Source organism: Anguilla anguilla, chromosome 1 (genome assembly GCF_013347855.1).
Source record: "Anguilla anguilla isolate fAngAng1 chromosome 1, fAngAng1.pri, whole genome shotgun sequence".
In the NCBI taxonomy this organism is placed as follows: Eukaryota; Metazoa; Chordata; class Actinopteri; order Anguilliformes; family Anguillidae; genus Anguilla; species Anguilla anguilla.
In genome coordinates, this window is record NC_049201.1 from 31,880,717 (window position 1) to 31,898,290 (window position 17,574).

Consider the following 17,574-nt stretch of genomic DNA (forward strand, 5'->3'; position numbering starts at 1 on the left):
AAGCAAGAGTTCTTGAAATGCAAAACAAGGAAGATCCAGAAAAACATAACCAGGCAAAAAACATAACTCGGGCAGGGAAGAAAACACTCAGGACTAAAATACAGAGTCACAAGTAGACGAGGGAGCACATACCGAAACACCATCAGAAAACACAGACACAAAAACCAAACAAGGATCCAGCACCTGAGTCAAGGAAGAAGGGAACTTAAATAGACGAGACACTGACGAGACACAGCAGGGCACAATGCGCAATCAGGCCACAGAGAGGGAAGGGAAAACGAGACAACCAAAAAACAATAATTGAACAACTGAAAACAATAATACAATTAAACAGGGTACAAGCAGGACACAAAACAGATGTGCCGCCATCTGGCGGCCCAACAAGGAAAGACAGAGACGGAAACACAGAACCATGACAACACCTCACTAATAATGGTTGGGTCCTATCCAGGACCAGGCGACAGCTAGTTTCAGAAGAAAACAACACTCAAGAAAACAAAAAGTTGTTATATAGAAGTGCAATTTAATTGTAAGCCAAGCATACAATTTGCATTGCAATGAATTCTCAGGTACAAGAAATAAAACAAAGTTTCCTAATATAAAATCATATTTCGTTCAGTAGGCTACTTGATCAAGCAGCCCATATAGTAAAAGCTTAATTTTTTTTTTGCACTAGCTGCCTGAGGACTATGAACAATTATTTTGCAATTGATTGGTATTATTTTTCAGTTTTTTTTTCATTTTGCTCTGCTATTCATATTGTGTTCTGCTATTCATATATTCGTTGCCATGCATATATTCTGCTGACATGTATATTGAGTTGTCATTCATATTTATTGCTGTAATTCACATATTTTAATGCTATTCATAATTTTGTTGACCAGTGAACTGAGAACGGTCGTTCGTGAAGAAGCCAGTGAGCTGAGAATTTAGTTGGATAAAGATTAGGGGTGTGAAAAAACCCAGTGTACCGAAAAATCGTACCGAAAACAGCTGACGGTTAGTAGCCTACCGAAAATGAAAACAGGCGAACCGCGGTTCATATATTAGCACATTATTTTAATTGAATGTAGTTTTCCAGTTTAAAAAGAAGGCTATTAGCATTTCCCACAGAATATTTAACAGCCAAAGAACCAAGCACTTTCTTTCCCTATTTGTAATAAAATTTTGTTTTCGTTTCAATTTTACTCTAAACAATTTAGTTTCAAAGAATGTGTGTGATATGGCCATTTTATTTTACTAAATTTCCCAAAATGTGTTGTCTTAGCCCTAGATGCTGATTTATTTACCGTGACTTGTTCTAACGGCTGCTTGAAAGAGAAAGTGCTGATTTCCGTTCGCTAAGTATAGACTATCGTTTTCTCATAAAATGTAGTCGATAATATAGTAGCCTTGGCTAGCCTACTTTGAGACGTTTTTTAAAAAAAGGCTTGTTATTTCATTGAAAATAAACAGCACACTTGACAGTGATGTTCGATTATTATCCATTTATTATCCATATTTCCATACCGTACCCACTTGCCTCACCAGAGGCTCCTCGTTTGCTACAACAAGAGGAACTAACTATTGTTGTGTCCTTCGCGAACGATTCGTATGGCGTCAATTTAATGCCAATAATCAGCGCGAGCAGATATTCACCGCGTGAGTAAAACAAGCAGCCGCGCGCGCAGACATTCACTGCGCGAGTAACCCACTAAATCTGATCTGAATGGGGCTTTAATTACATATATTAATAAACATTTAATGGCACTGCATTGTCTCCGGTAGGCTACTCACAACTTGTGTCTCCATATCGTCCCTTAGCTAACAAGAACATTGCCGTTAGAAGGCATAAGAAGTGTATGCATGGGCTTCCTATTTAAAGTGACCCATCATAGCAGTGAATACATTAGCATAAGTCTCCACCCCATCCCCGCCCCCACACTGACTTTGCGAGCTAGTAGAACCAGCTCGCGCGCGGCTTATTGTTTACTCTCGGTGTTGAAATTTGCGTGCGTGAAAGTGGTTTTTTGCTCGCGCAGTGAATATCTGCTCGCCCTGATTATTTGCATTAAATTGACGCCATAGATTCGGGCAAGTGTACTGTACTGTAACGATCGCGAACGATTCGGGACGGGCGTAGTAGGCTACGTTCAGTGAACGACCAGTTCACGTTCGCGAACGAATTGTTTCACGAAGTGATTCAGCACACTTCGTTCACCCAAAAGATTCGTTCTTTTGAACGAATCGTTCGGGAACGACACAACACTACAGGCGAGAGCCTGGAGGGGATTATGCGTTTGGTTCAGAGCAGAGAATGTAAAAAAAAACCTAATTGGTCCACAACAAATATTATAACAGTGCCCAAATGACACAATGAATCATGAAATCGACCCATGGACAGTCATAAGACGAATAAAATTACACATATTGTGACTATTTGTTCTCATGAGAAAAAAATATTCACTTTGTAGTTTGACCGCATTTGTACCGTAGACTTACGCCGGGCACCCACCGCACGCGTCGCGTATGCGTCGCGTAAACAGCAGGGCGAAGCAGCACGGCGCGACGCGTAGGGTGTCTCCACTGGTTCCGTTTGTGTCGCGCAAAGGCTTGCGTAAAAGCTATATATTCCTAGTAGCTCTCGCAGTCTGCAGTGGGCTTACATCGTGTATTTCACGTTTGTTCACGACTGTTGATTATGGGTTAAGTGAATACTTTGGTGAGAGACCTTTTTCAGTTTGTTAATTTGGTAATATTACGTTAACTCGTGTAAATACGTGAGAAAGTAAACGCTTTAAAGAATTACCATAAGCTTAAATCGCAACGTAGCCTGCATAATAATCAATCTCAAACTGCATTAATTTATTTGCTTGGTTAACAAGCGTGCCAATTTCACGAAGAATATGTAATGATCATAATAATAATAAATAATCCGTAATCAACCATTGGGAATTCCCGTGTCGTCTTGTCATTCACGTCAAAACATTTATAGGATCAGATTTAGTAAAATCAGCTAATCACGGCGAACGAAGACATCGGAGAAGTCAAATAGGCTGAGCGATGGTTGGTTAAAAACTACCTTCCAACACTCGAGCTAACAAACCGCTGCTCGGTGCATTAACTTCTACGTCATTCAATAGGCTACGTCTTTCTGTGGTGTATTTTCAAATTTACCCCACCCCCTCCGCAAAATAAAATAGCGAAACTAAGTTTGCCTTTTCCCCAGGTTCCAGTTTTTTTTTTTTTTTTTTTTGCAAGGGCAATACAAAAACGAAAAGGCTTGTATTTTTTTAGCTGCTTATAAAATATCTGGGAGGTAACTAGGGACACACCCTCAGTAATATAAGGATGAAATATAAATCAGAGCATGTATACCTAGCATTTTAGAGCGTATTTCTGTGTATAAACAGGCCACCGTGACGCGCGACAAGCCGAAAAAATAGAACCGAAGCGAAAAACTACGCTTCAGTTCGCTTGTGTCGCGCGAGCTTCGCAGCTGGTACGCGACGCGTTCGCATCTGGTGGAGACGACGTCGCCCGCTGCCGTTGTAATAACAGTACTTCAACTACGCTTCAGTTACGCGCGTAATACGCGCGTAGTGCGCTCGCGGCCGATACGCGTGCGGTGGGTGCCCGGCTTTACGCTACGCGTGCGGTGGGTGCCCGACATGGAAACCGGATATGAAAACACCTATACTGGAGCCAACCGTAGTGGTGCTAGTGAGCAATCAGGAACAACAAGACCTGGTTGCTCACTAGCGACGAAGTCTGGTTTTGGCCGCTTGGTTTTGTCGCGTGTGTGTGCGGGTGTATCTGTCCGCAGCTAATCTCGCATACTCCTGGGCCGATCAGCCTAATAGCCTATACTTGTTGTGCATGCTGACAGCAGGTCAATGACCTGAATTCTCGAATATTTTGCAAATCGGTCAACGACAAGTATTTTATTTGAATTAATTTCCATCATTGTCCATTGAAATACATTGACTGCTACTTATCACTCCTCCTAACCGGTGGATAGGGGCCACAAGTGTTTATGGGTAAGCGTAACCGAAAATCAGCTGCCTAGCTAGGCTGTTTAATATCTAGCTAGTGAGTAACAACCAACAACAAAAACATTGTCTGGCTAATTAGCCAGATAATGCCTTCAGAGTTAGGCTACATCTGGTCAGCTAGCTAGGTGGCTGGTAGAAACGAACAACTTGCAACTAATGCATTAGGAAGATTTTTTTGTTTGTTGTTACTCACTATAGCTAGACATTAGACAGCCTAGCTAGGCAGCTTATGAACATTTTTCAGAGCTAGGTTACTGCAAAAATGATTTTTATTCAGACTGGACAGTGATAGTAGCTAACGGCGATAACTACATTGCAGAGCCACCGACAATTTCAGGGACTTTTCTCCACGTTGCGTTCCTCTTATCAATGTCTCTGTAGGAGATTTTATTAATTTGGGAAACCCGATACGGAAATTACGAGTTAGGTCCTCCATTGTGGAACGATAGAATGTGGAACTAAAAGTAGAAAAAAATAGGGACAATTTACTTGACGGATCATTAGATCAAATCAGATTTGACCTGATTTGATCTAATGATTACCACGACGCGGTGAGGGGGTCAAAGTAGAATTTTTGCCATTTCCCCTGCGGCTTTGCCCAACATGCATTGCGGGGTCTGGCCGCCACCTCTCATTCAAAATAAATGGAGGCAGTGCCGCCGTGTAGGCCTATAGTGTGGCTTCACCGTAAGCCGGACACTCACTGCACGCGTATCGACCGCGAGCGCACTACGCGCGTAACTGAAGCGTAGTTGAAGTACTGTTAACGGCAGCGGGCAACGTCCTCTCCACCAGATGCGAACGCGAACCGGCTGCGAAGCTTGCGCGACACAAGCGAACTGAGGTGTAGTTTTTCGCTTTTGTTCTATTTTTTCAGCTTGTCGCGTGTCACGATGACCTGTTTATACACAGAAATATGCCCTAAAATGCTAGGTATACATGCTCTGATTTATATTTCATCCTTATATTAGGCTACTGGGGGTGTGTCCATAGTTCCCTCCCAGATATTTTATAAGCAGCTAAAAAAATACAAGCTTTTTTCGTTTTTATATTGTCCTTGCAGACAAAAAAACCAAAAAGAAAAAAAACTGGAACCTGGGGAAAAGGCAAACTTAGTTTCGCTCTCTTATTTTGCGGAGGGGGTGGGGTAAATTTGAAAATACACCACAGAAAGACGTAGCCTATTGAATGATGTAGAAGTGAATGCACCGAGCAGCGGTTTGTTAGCTCGAGTATTGGAAGGTAGTTTTTAACCAACCATTGCTCAACATATTTGACTTCTCCGATGTCTTCGTTCGCCGTGCTTTCAAAAAGGGCTTGTTAATAAAAATCAGATAATCCACAGAGCTTTAAAAAATCAGATTATTTAGTGGTCTTGCCGATGAAAATGCACCTATTTTATAAATGAAGTTGTAAGCAAGCCTTTATTGCACTTGTACTTCAAAGCTTCCGGTGTTCATGGTGTTGTGGTGTTCATATCCCTTCAAGATTAAACTGTTACGCTGTTCATCTTTTTGATGATTAGCCGATTTTACTAAATCTGATCCTATAAATGTTTTGACGTGAATGACAAGACAACACGGGAATTCTCAATGGTTGATTACGGATTATTTATTATTATTATGATCTTTACATATTCTTCATGAAATTGGCACGCTTGTTAACCAAGCAAATAAATTAATACAGTTTGAGATTGATTATTATGCAGGCTACGTTGCGATTTAAGCTTATGGTAATTCTTGAAAGCGTTTACTTTCTCACGTATTTACATGAGTTAACGAAATATTACCAAATTAACAAACTGAAAAAGGTCTCTCGCCAAGTATTCACTTAACCCATAATCAACAGTCGTGAACAAACGTGAAATACACAATGTAATCCCACTGCAGACTACTAGGAATATAAAGCTTTAAGCAAGCCTTTGCGCGACACAAACGGAACCAGTGTAGATATGCTACGCACTGCGCCGTGCTGCTTCGCCATGCTGCTTTTACGTGCCACTTACGCTATGCGTGCGGTGGGTGCCCGGCGTTAAAATCTCTTTCACTCCTGTGGTAGCAGTCAAAGACGTTGCTCATAACGAAACATTGTCAATGATTTTTCGTAATTTCTTTGGAAATACTATTATTATTGAGGACTTCTGGGCATAGCTAAAACATATGTTTGCTGATAGACCTAACTGACATCGTTTTCTGGTGTAAGACAGAAGCAGATAGAAATGTATCAGCTAACGCCACACTCCTACTAACCGGCCGGTAGGGGCCGCAAGTGATCAACAACTGCTTCCGTTTGGAACGAAAGACCAGTAAAATGTCAATTTCAACGTTAAAATGCCAACAAAATAATCCGCCAATTAACGGGGTACGTTAATGTGTGAATCTGTGGCAATTATTTTGTTGCCATTTTCACGCTGAAATTAATATTTTACATCGCTGGTCTTTTGGAATTGTTCCCGTCCAGATTTGAAATGAAAGTGCCAAACTATAACGTCAACGTTCACCACCTTTAGCGTTACTTCACTGAATCGGCGTTTTTGAGATTTTCAGTGGCACATGGTAAAAACTTGTAATAGCCTATTGTATTTGTCTGGTTGCATTGATTGTGTAGCCTTGTTGCATCAGCAAAGCTAACACGCCTGGCGGAGATCTGAACTTTACTGAGTGCACTCTTCTAGGCTGCGTCTGAATAGTCAAAAAAATTACGTCCTATGTCTTTTCCTAACCACTTTTCCTTGACCTCGATGGAAAGCATCATTAGGTTAAGGAAAGATGTGAAGGATAATTCAAAAGGACTTAGGAAAAGACAACCGGGGTGCTAAGAGAATCCGACTGCACTTACACTAGGCTACGTAATTATGCGACGGCGGATGTTATTGACGTGAGTCTGCCGTGGTAAAACTGCAATGTTCAGAAGATGAACTACTAAAAGCGCATCTTAGATACTTTGCCCCGTGCGTTTTTTCCGTGTTGTTTCATGCAGGCTATATAAACGTGGACAACCCGGTGAAAAATATTACTTCATTACCAAGGTTGGAATTGAAATAAAAAAGGAATATAGGCTACCAGTCACAAAAGTGAAACGAAATGGTTGTCACATTGAGAATGGTTGCACGCTCACCCTCCTGTCCACTCATATTTATCGACATGAATCCCAATTAGTATGATTGTATGAAAATAATTCATTAAATTTAATGCAAGATAGGCATAACATGTTAGGCCTACAAATTTACTACTGTACATCATTCATAAGTTTCAAACATGTGGAATTAAAAACATAATCTGGCTAAAAACGTCTGATATCCATTTTTCTTGAAAGACAGACTTTTGTGTTATGATTAATATGCTGATTATGATCTGATTATAAGCCTATGCATATAATAGCTTAAGAACCACCACACAACGTAGTCATGATGATCGCTTGTTTTCGTGAACGGCTAAATTGTAAAGGAGATAAGATAGGAAGCATTGAAGCACCTTTCCTTAATATGAGAAAGGGTGGTCGCTATCAGCATGTCTAGGAATCCGTACATATTCACTATTGTAACCCAAGTTGCAGGATGCAAAATAGCCTTTAGGAAAGCAGTTTGAAACTAGGGCTGCGTCCGAATAGTCTTTTTTGCTTAGGAAGGTTCCTAACCATTTTTTACAGTCTCTGTTCCTAACTGAGTGAAATGACCCAGAAGTATCTAAGTGGCAGCCATGATAAGAGCTGTTCGAATTCTCTAAATGCTAACCTCAAATACGCAAGACAGGACACTTACACAGTATGCTAGCAAATGTATGTCAAGTTCCATTAATTTATATGGGGTGGTCGATACACGTCCCCTTAACAACCAAAAGCTAGCGCTGGACCACCAGCACACCACCACCAGTTATTTGCTGGCACATAAAAAAATCGCGAAAGTACTGAAAAAATAACCACTGGAGGATAACAAGGACATTTTCTCCTACATAACTAGGTACATGTTGTTACCGATATTTCGCCTATTTCATATACAGTTTACGATTTCCTGTCTGTCGAACCAAGGTGGACGATAATAGGTGCTCTCACTCTAGCTGACGTTACAACAGCCTGGTGTAACATTGCAGAAGCTGAGCTAGTTAACGTTAGCAGCCTTACTGTTGCCTCAGCCTGTTGTGCACCTACTACAACTTCTAGTGTCAGTGTCTCTGCTGGTTGCGGTGAACCAGCTACAGTGTGGGAGGAAAGTGTCAGAGGTAACACCAACAGACAGCAGCAGCCCACCACAAACCAGATACCCGCTCGGACCGGGACTTTTACCCCTAGAGAATAGTGGATGTTCAAATGCTTTATCAAAAAGCATGTACAATACTTTTGTCTTGAACGAATTAAAGATTATATACTTATAATAATCTATATAATAATCTTTTTCTTGCCATATTGTCTTCTAACTGATTGAAGGTCATTTGAAGTTCTTCATTTAGAACAATTAGAATTCTCATTTGGGTCTGTCCTTTAGTTCTGTGGCTTTGTTAACTGAAAAGAGCTGTCTCCAAATAGTTTTTGTTCACTAGCTATGATTGCGTTAAGCAAAATGGAGAAGGGCCTCATATTGGTCTTTACCTGGGGCCTCAAATCACTAAAACCGCCTCTGAAAAAGACACATTTTAAAATTGAATATAAAAAGTAAAAAAGGAAGGAAAATACATGTCTTTTTATTTATTTCATTTATTAATTTTTTTAGAAAACTTCCGCTTATGATCCAGTAGCCTATTATAGATGTGAGAGTAAGAATAAGATTCCACAGCACTTGCCTTGCAGAGGCTGACCTAAACTAGGCTACTGTGTGAGCTAGCGCTGCCTCTGACGTTGTGGGCCCGTGTGTGAGCTCTTCATACAAACACATAATTGATCCGTGCTTCAGAAGTCAAGCAAAGATATCAAGTATGGCTAATCGTTTCAGGGTGATGTTCTCGAAAAATTCACCTTTCATAAATTCGTGGCCTATCACATTTTAAAGCCAATGCGCGTTTCCTGCGCGTGAACTTGACTGTCAGACCACGTGACGTGCGTTCTCTGAAAGGCAAAGGAGAGAACTCTCTCATAAGACAAATCACTGGCATAGGAAGAAGTGAAGTGGGAGACATGACTGAGGCCATAGCTGATACAAGGAGGTTGTTCTCCAAGCCTCAGAACTTAAACGACGCCTATGGACCTCCGAGTAATTTTTTAGAGATTGACGTGAGTAACCCACAGACGGTCGGCGTGGGTAGAGGAAGGTTTACTACATATGAAATTAAATTGAAGGTAAGTAAAACGTAGCGATGAACGGAATCCGGACCACAGAAACCGCTAACTGTGTTAGCAAGTAAGCTAATGCTGTTGCGTGCCAGCGCAATATAACGTTGCGATTTTACACTTAACATTTATCTCTATAATAGCTCGGTGGTTATTCGTTGACCAACAACCACTGTTGTGGTTGCCGGACAAATATAAAAAATCAAAGCAAAGGTCGTTTAGGGTTCCACTTGCGCTGGTCGTGAGCTCGAGTCATATAAGAAGCAAATTCGCTGTGTACCCGAACTAGTCTAGTTAGCTTGAGTTGTTTTGCCAGCGTCTTTGCTAGCTATTCAAAGATTATTAACTAGATGATATGATCTCTTTGGTATAATGTTAGCCTCTACATGTTGAGGCTGTACTTTACAGCTGTTGAATAAAACATTAAAACGTTAAAGTGAAGCGCTTTTCGGTTGTAACGGGTTAAAACGTTGTTTAGTACATATCACAGTAAACACGCTTTACATGTTACAAGATATCATTAATAAGTTGAATCACAACTGATATTTTGTAGACCTACAGTATTGGATATAAACCTTATGTGGTTACTAGGTAGCTAACGGATCCATATGTTTTCAGGCAGCATCAAAGCTCATGTCCTGGCCAGCTAAGCAGGTTGTGAAAACAACCGGTCTTATTTTTCTGGTGAAATAGTTGTAGGGAGGTCAAACCTGCTTTGGCGATCTTTCAGAAAATAATTTGACGGTTCATTTTTCATGCATAATGTCATACTACAGTCTAATCAGATAACAACATATAAACCGCTGATTTGCCGCAGTTTAACAGTGTTGTTTCCTAAAATACGATTGAAAAAATTAGCCGCGTCCCTCACGAGGCTGAAGTTGGCTCCCGATTCGAAAATTCCGGTCCCCCTGAAATCGGTTGCGTTATATGATCTGATGGTTTCGCGGTCTTCCTTACGTGTTTGTAAAAGCTGTAATTTGCTTCTTGTAGTGAGATACTGCTAAAGAGAGAAATTGAACAATGGTGGCCATGTGTAAATTATTTTTTAAATTATGTTTCGTTAACTTTACATGTGTTTTTATAGCGGTGATGTTGAAGGATCAGGATTTCTCCTCAAAATCTAAGTCTCAACATCGCATTACATATGTATGACAGAACAGGAACTAATGTACATCTGAAATGATGTGGAATTAAATATCATTGCGTTGTATGCAAATGAAACTGATTTGGTTGAAATACTCCTGAAGCGTTTTCAAATAATCCCTCTCCAAACTATGTAATGTAATACAGGCTGAGTGAAAAAGTAACAATTTGGATGGGAATATCTCTTGAAAATTAAAAGGTCTCAAAGTTTTGGCACTTGTTCATGACAGATAGTCTACATCCCACCCAATTTCTTTGAAATTTTACTCTAGTATTTTTGAATAATCCCATTTAAACCCTTCCATGTAATCCAATAAAGACTTATCTAAAAAAGTGAACTTTTGGATTTAAATATCTCCCAAAAAATAAAAGGTCTCAAACTTCTGACACTTGGTCATGACAGAAGAGATCCTGTTCTATGTCCTACCCAGTTTCTAATCCAAATGTAGGATAGACCAGGTCCCCGTCTGTCATGAACAAGCATCAACACTTTAAGACCTTTTAAATATGGAGAGAAATTCAAATTCAAATCTTAATTTTTTTTCATTAGGTTTGTATTAGATTACATAGAAAGTTTAATGTGGGATTATTCACAAATGCTAAAGTAAAATTCCACAGAAACTCTTCTGTCATGAACACGTGTCAAAAGTTTGAGACCTTTTACATTTATAGAGAAATTGCTATACAGATTTCCATTTTTTTTAAATTGCCCTTTATTGGATTACACTGAAGGTTTGAAGTGGGATTATGTAAAAATGCTACTGTAAATTTCACGGAAATTGGGTACTGTGTAGACCAGGACCCCTTCTGTCATGAACAAGTGTCAAATCTTTGAGACCTTTAAAATTTCAGGATATTCCAATCCAAAATATTACTTTTTTTTTACTATATGTAAACCTATATTTTATTACATATTTGGGGTGGGATTATTTGAAAACGCTTCAGGAATATTTCACCAAAATCAGGTCAGTGCTACTTCAGGACCCCTTCTGTCTTTAAATGTCAAAAGTTTGAGACCTTTACATTTTTAGGGGAAATTGGCATCTATTATGTCCATTTTTCAATAGGATTTTATTACTGTATTTGTTTATATAGACTGTTTGGAGTCTTATTTGCAGACGGTGGAGTAATATTTCATCCACACAGTTTCAGATGTACATTATTTCCTGTTCTCTCATACACACGTGATGCAATGTTGAGACCATTAGATTTTGAGGAGAAAACTGTGTGACACCTGGGTATCTGATCTTTCCTTATTACAGCTTAAAAAATACATGTGAAGTGAACGTAACATAAATAAAAAAATAATTTCCACATGACCAACATTGTTCAATTTCTCTCATGAGCTGTATCTTACTTTTCGAAGCAAATTATAGCTTTTGCAAACACGTAAGCAAGTGACTTGAAACAGTTTACAGTGTTTCCCACAGAATTAGAATTGGGGGGGGGATGCGTGCGTGGGAGGAGGGAGGCACACCCAGGCTTTCTTAAATTAATTATTAAATAATACCGTATATAAGGTGCTCCATGGCAAATATTTTCATTGCCAAGTACTTTGTGACAAATAAATAACTGAATAATATATACAGCTCCATTGCTTCATGTTGTGTCAAACAAATAACACAATATATACAGTGCTCCATTACTTCACTTTGTGTCAAATAACTGAAAAATATACAGTGCTCCATTGCCAACACTTTGTGTCAAATAACTGAAAAAATTATATACAGTGAGTGCTCCATTGTTACACTTTAAGTGACTGCTCCACAGCCTACTTGTTGCAAAGTTTGCACCCTTTGATTGAAAATCTTATTTTACGGGGCTTTCTGAAAAAATATTCCAGTGCCCTATCATATGGGAAGGCCTCAGGGTGGGGTCCATTTATGGAGATCCTCAAGCAGGCAGCCAGGTGTTCTCCTTGAAGCTGGTTTCAGAGGTCTGTTTTCACCTGAGGATAAAGCAAAAAAAAAATACCACAGACTGCACTAATATAAAGAAAATGCGTAAATATTTGTTGTACTTTTCAAAGTGATGCTCTTACCCTGTTCATCGTCGAGAAATCATGTTCACAGTTCACACTGGAAACGGGGATAGCTAGTGCAATGCCCGCAAGGAGGCTCAGGCAGGGGTAGAGGTTGGCCCACTCATCAAACTCGCTTGCCAGCAGACTCATGATCTCCTCCTGGTTCTTGTTCTTGAAACAACATTTGTAGTCACAATCATCTTAATTCACCCACCTTGAATGCCCCAGTAAGGACATGATTCTTGAACGAGGACCACTCCTGCAGGACCTCATTCTCATGTTGAGGGCAAAATTTCCTGGCAAGAGTCTGCAGATGAGAGATGTTGATTGTATCATCTTGTAGAGCAGCTGATTGTGCGGTCCCAAGACACTGAAGGCCCCAAGGATGTCCAGATCATGGAACCTCCTGTCCAGGTGTGTTTCCAGGCCACTTATGTAAGGGTGGATGACCTACAATGAACAGATCAACATTTTTTTAGGAAGAGCCTACACCCACCTTTACTACAGTCATTAAGGGCCAGGCCATAGAGTCTGTTCAGGAGTACAAATAATATTAATACAAATAATAAAATTTTCTTTTAAGAGGAAGGGGAAAATTAGTTAGTTTTAAACTTAGGCATTTACCTCTCGCTGGAATCTGGCCCACTGCTCCTCCCTCGGCACTTCTTGGACATCTCGCCCTCTCCTATTCCTCTCCTCCTCGTGCTGTAGGTTGAAGGCTCCAAGTCCTTGGGGAGCATCGAGGTCCTGATGGAGGCGAGACAGGAATGATCCAGGGAGTGGAGTCTGTCCGGCCTCTTTGATGCTCCTCAGAGTTTGAATTGTGACAGGAACCTAAATTTAAAAAAGAATAGCTGCTGTTTAGTATTGGTCAGACACGCAAACAACCCTCATTTCAATGTATCAAATCAAACAGATTTTAATAAATAGATTTATTGTGTTTGCTGTCACTCACCTGTTGTTTCTGCCCTAGCTGGCTCTCCCACAGCAGCATGTTGGCTGCTGTCCTCCTCCTCCTGTCCTACATCTCTCTCTCTATTAGCTACAGCTATCCCTTCCTGACCCTCTCTTGCTGCTTCAGCTGCCACAGCAGCACTGGTTGCAGCCTGGAAATATTTGAAACAAATGAATTGGATAGCTAATCACACTGGTCGGACTGTTCAGCTTTCCCACGCGTGTTTTCTTAAGTTTCTAGGTACTTTGTTTTGCTAATGCCTCTGGTCCAGACTGTCTTTGCGCCTCCTCAGGGCTCGCCCTTTTGAGTCTTTGAAAATATTTTTCAGTATTCATCTGGATTGAGGGGGCAAACATTCAGCGTCAGAGTTAAAGAATTAACATTAACGTTATCCACTTGCACGAGCAGTTGATATTGACTAGCAGCTATGTACAGCCTGCTAACCCTGACAACCCAGATGTATTAACGTTAACTTATAGCTATCTTTACTAGCTAGGCTCCTTACATGCTTGCTAATAAGTTATTTGAAGAGTTGGGTTTCCGAGATTGACAGCGTTGTGTTAAGAACATAGATATACTAACTTATCAGAGTTAACTTGAATGCATCAGATTTGGACAAATTTGTGTTCATGATAAACCATTCGTGAACTCCGGATTGATTCTGTTTTGATTCAGAGTGTGCACGCAGAGGAGGGGCTATTCACAGATGGGTCCGTTGTCAATGTGTTTGTGAGAGAGAGAGAGCAAAAGCGGGGCAAGGAGGGGCAGAGCGAATCAATGTGCTGCGCGCAGCTCTACAGTGAAATAAGATTTTACCAATTTTAAATGGTTAAAAAAAAATAGAAAATCAATATGTGGCAGTCAATGTTGATATTGTGGCGGGCCTCCACAAATAAATCAATGTATGGGAAACACTGGATTAGAAAACATTGGGTAGTATTGCTTTGGAACACAGCTTCTTTAATTTCAGTGAGGCAAAATAGCCTATAGTTTGTAGTACAGTAACTTGGCGTCATTTTGATATCAATACTTTTAATGGCAGGCCTAGATTTTGCCAGTTTGAATGAATGAGTTATAAACAGTGCTTTGTATGTGTCAGTAATTTGGCATTTTTGTACGTTGAAAACATGTTTTTTTTATGAGATATCATTTGTTTTTGCAGAGTGTTTGTTATGAGAAAGTGAGAACAGTAATGCATATAGCCTAAATGTAGACTATCAGAAGTATGCGTACACATACATTCATGAAAACATGCATACAGCGTAGGCAGTCCCGGATGTAGACTGGTTTTATTGGGAGGCAGAGCGAGTCAACGTGTACTGTTTAACACTTTCGCTTTGCTATATATGTAAAACAATGGCTGTGACAAAGGGTGCAGTGGCGTAAGTATAAAAGAGGCTTCCATCATCAGAAAAGCAACACATATGTCCCCAGTGTATGTACTCACCGATTTGACGGCCATCCAACGAGCCTTAATTGACAAATTATTAGCAAGCTCGTAGACTTTGAGCTCCCTAGGTCGCAACTTGTGTACCCTTCTGTCCTGCTCCCGTTTTCTGTTATTTCGTCAAGATGCACTTTGTGTTTCAAAGGCATTTTGATACACTTAACTGTAGGTAGGACTCATCTTCGCTGTTTTGCTTAGCTAGATCACTGACCTTACTTGAGAATTGGAAGTAGTAGAAGAGGAACACTTAACAGTGGAGAATAGCAGCACACACGTATGTCCCAGCAATCTTTGCATATTAGAAAATAACAGTAGTACGAGAGGAATGAGGACAAATGATGAAATTGAGTAGTTGAAACAATATGTTTTTAGCTGAATGGGCAGGTAGGTGAATTCTGACATGATCAAAGACTACAAAGAAAATAGTGACTATGAGCGAGATGAGTTTCCTTGCCAAACGGTATGTAAAACAGACAATATTACTAATTACTCATTTAAATAGTTGTTGAAGTAACGTGTGAAATAGTGTAGGAAAACTGTTGTTGCACTTGCATTTTTCTCATGTTCAGTACTAATAGTTATAATTATGAATGAATCATGTTTTTAAATAATGTTTTAACCTTTTCGCAAAATATTTCCAACGGCCCCACAGCGTGAGTTTATTTTATGGGGCTGCTATTGTAGCAGAATTATTTGCAAATGTGTGTGGAGAGTTGTGTAACTATCTCAGTCTGTGTGTGCGTAATCAGATCTGTACACAGATCTGTAAATGAGTACATAAATCTGTAAATGCGTACACAGATCTGTAAATGTGTACACAGATCTGTAAATGCATACATAAATCTGTAAATGCATACACAGAACTGTAAATGCATGCATAGATCTGTAAATGTCTATATCATCAGTTAGAACTCAGGCGGGCCTCTCAGTTGGCTGTCTTTTTACACATGATTTTTGCTACATTTCAGCCGTGGCAGAGATCTGCAAATGCGTGTGGCGATTTGCAAATGTGTGTGGAGATTTCTAGGTTAACTACGACTCCCATGGTGCGCTTCGACATGAAACATCCAATCGCCGAGTTTAAAATTCTGTAACATGAGCCGGTAACTGCAGGCAAGAGAGTTTACGGTGTTGCAAAAACTGAAAACAGAGTGGTCAACTGCACGCGAGGTTGAATAATTAATTTATTCTACTTAAGGGTAACGAATACTCAATTTGCCAAGCAAGTCTAAAAATAAGGGTATGTAACATAAAGCTGAACCTGTAGTTTCACCTGGATTATGATGGGTGCTGTCAATGAGACAGGCCAGCCATTTGGATCTTCAAACAACCCATGGGTAAGTAGCGTTTTTTTTTTTTAATAAACGCAACATTGATAATAGTATAAAAATGTAAAATTAACACGTATCATATTATATCATTACTGAAGTGACCGTTATGCCACTTAAAAATGACACTAGATTGACAAAGGATGTCTCGTTCATACAGCCTATGGTATGGTTACGACTGGCACATCGCGCCTTCTTCTCTTAAAAGACTGTGGGAAGCAAGCTAATAGCTAGTAGCAAATAGTGCTGTGCATTCGCTTGAATTAATGGTATTTGAATGACGGAATTTTGAGAAGCTCCTTTGTTTCGGCCGCTCCAGTAATGATATAATATTAGTTGAGAAGTAATAGACAAAAGCTTATTTGCTTACTAATAGGCTAATTATTAGAAATTTGCTTCAGGTGGGATTTGACCCTGTGACTCGACAATCCATAGACCGCGACATTACCACTGAGCCACGAACTGACTAGCTGTAGGGACTTGCAATTTTCTTGGGGAAGAAGGTATAAGTCCATTTTACGTGTGTGTGTGTGTGTGTGTGTGACATTTTGATTGGCTGATGTAGGTGAAGGATTGGCTGGTGTATGTAAAATGACCAATGAGGAGACATTCTTTGTGGGCTAGGAGCATTTCTGCCTGGAAAAAGGAGAAAATGCAAAATACCCTTAGTTTGGGACTTTATTGTGTGGACATGTGAAGTTGTTTATGAATTCTGTCTGTTGAAATGGGGTCCGAATGTACAGAAATTTTTTTGAAATTTCTGAGATGTGCCAAACTCTCTGTGCTGTATAGGTCTGGGGCATGCCCCGCCAAGGCATAACTTGGCTGCATGGCATACCTGTCATCCCAATTAGCAGGTCATAACCCATAAAAATGTACTTTGTGATAGTTGCTCAATCAAACGGTAAATCTGAAAAACATTCGATTAGTCAGCGGCACCAAAATTTTCTTTCACACCCTCAATAAACTGTACAAGTCCCAGTAGAAGATTGAATTAAACCTTTTAAGGTTATATATTTTCTGAAACGTTATCAATTCCGCTTGGCCACAGTGAGTGAAACTAGGTGATCTGAGCGTATAGTTGTGGAATTTTTAAGAGTTCAATTTATTCCGCCGTACTTTTGTAAGTAGAAAAATAAATGCAGACACGTCTTCGTTTCAAAATAGGTAGTTTAATGTAGCAAAGGAACTAGTGGGTCTGTTACCCAAGTACAGATAAACAAAGAACCAACAAATGATGGAGACAGTGAATACTTATACCCTGTTCCTTCAAGGAAACAAAGGGCCAAATGGTTATCTTAAACACATCATGGGGAAGGGGGGGGGGGGGAGGTAATCAGACATTGGGGGGAAGAAACAAGGTGTGGGGGAGTTGGACTGAA

The 17,574-nt window shown here is 40.0% G+C and overlaps 1 protein-coding gene across 3 annotated transcripts in view; it reads left to right on the forward strand.

Moving 5' to 3' along the window:
• The first annotated feature begins 8,988 nt into the window (after positions 1-8,988).
• Positions 8,989-17,574, forward strand: part of LOC118234078 (sorting nexin-3) — a 33,684-nt gene continuing 25,098 nt past the window's right edge. The window contains exon 1 of one of the 3 annotated variants that reach the window (XM_035430402.1): positions 8,989-9,302. In XM_035430402.1, the coding sequence (XP_035286293.1) occupies positions 9,141-9,302 (162 nt within the window). In that variant the 5' untranslated portion in view covers positions 8,989-9,140. The remainder of the gene's footprint in view (positions 9,303-17,574) is intronic. The other 2 variants (XM_035430410.1, XM_035430394.1) reach the window with 2 other exon arrangements.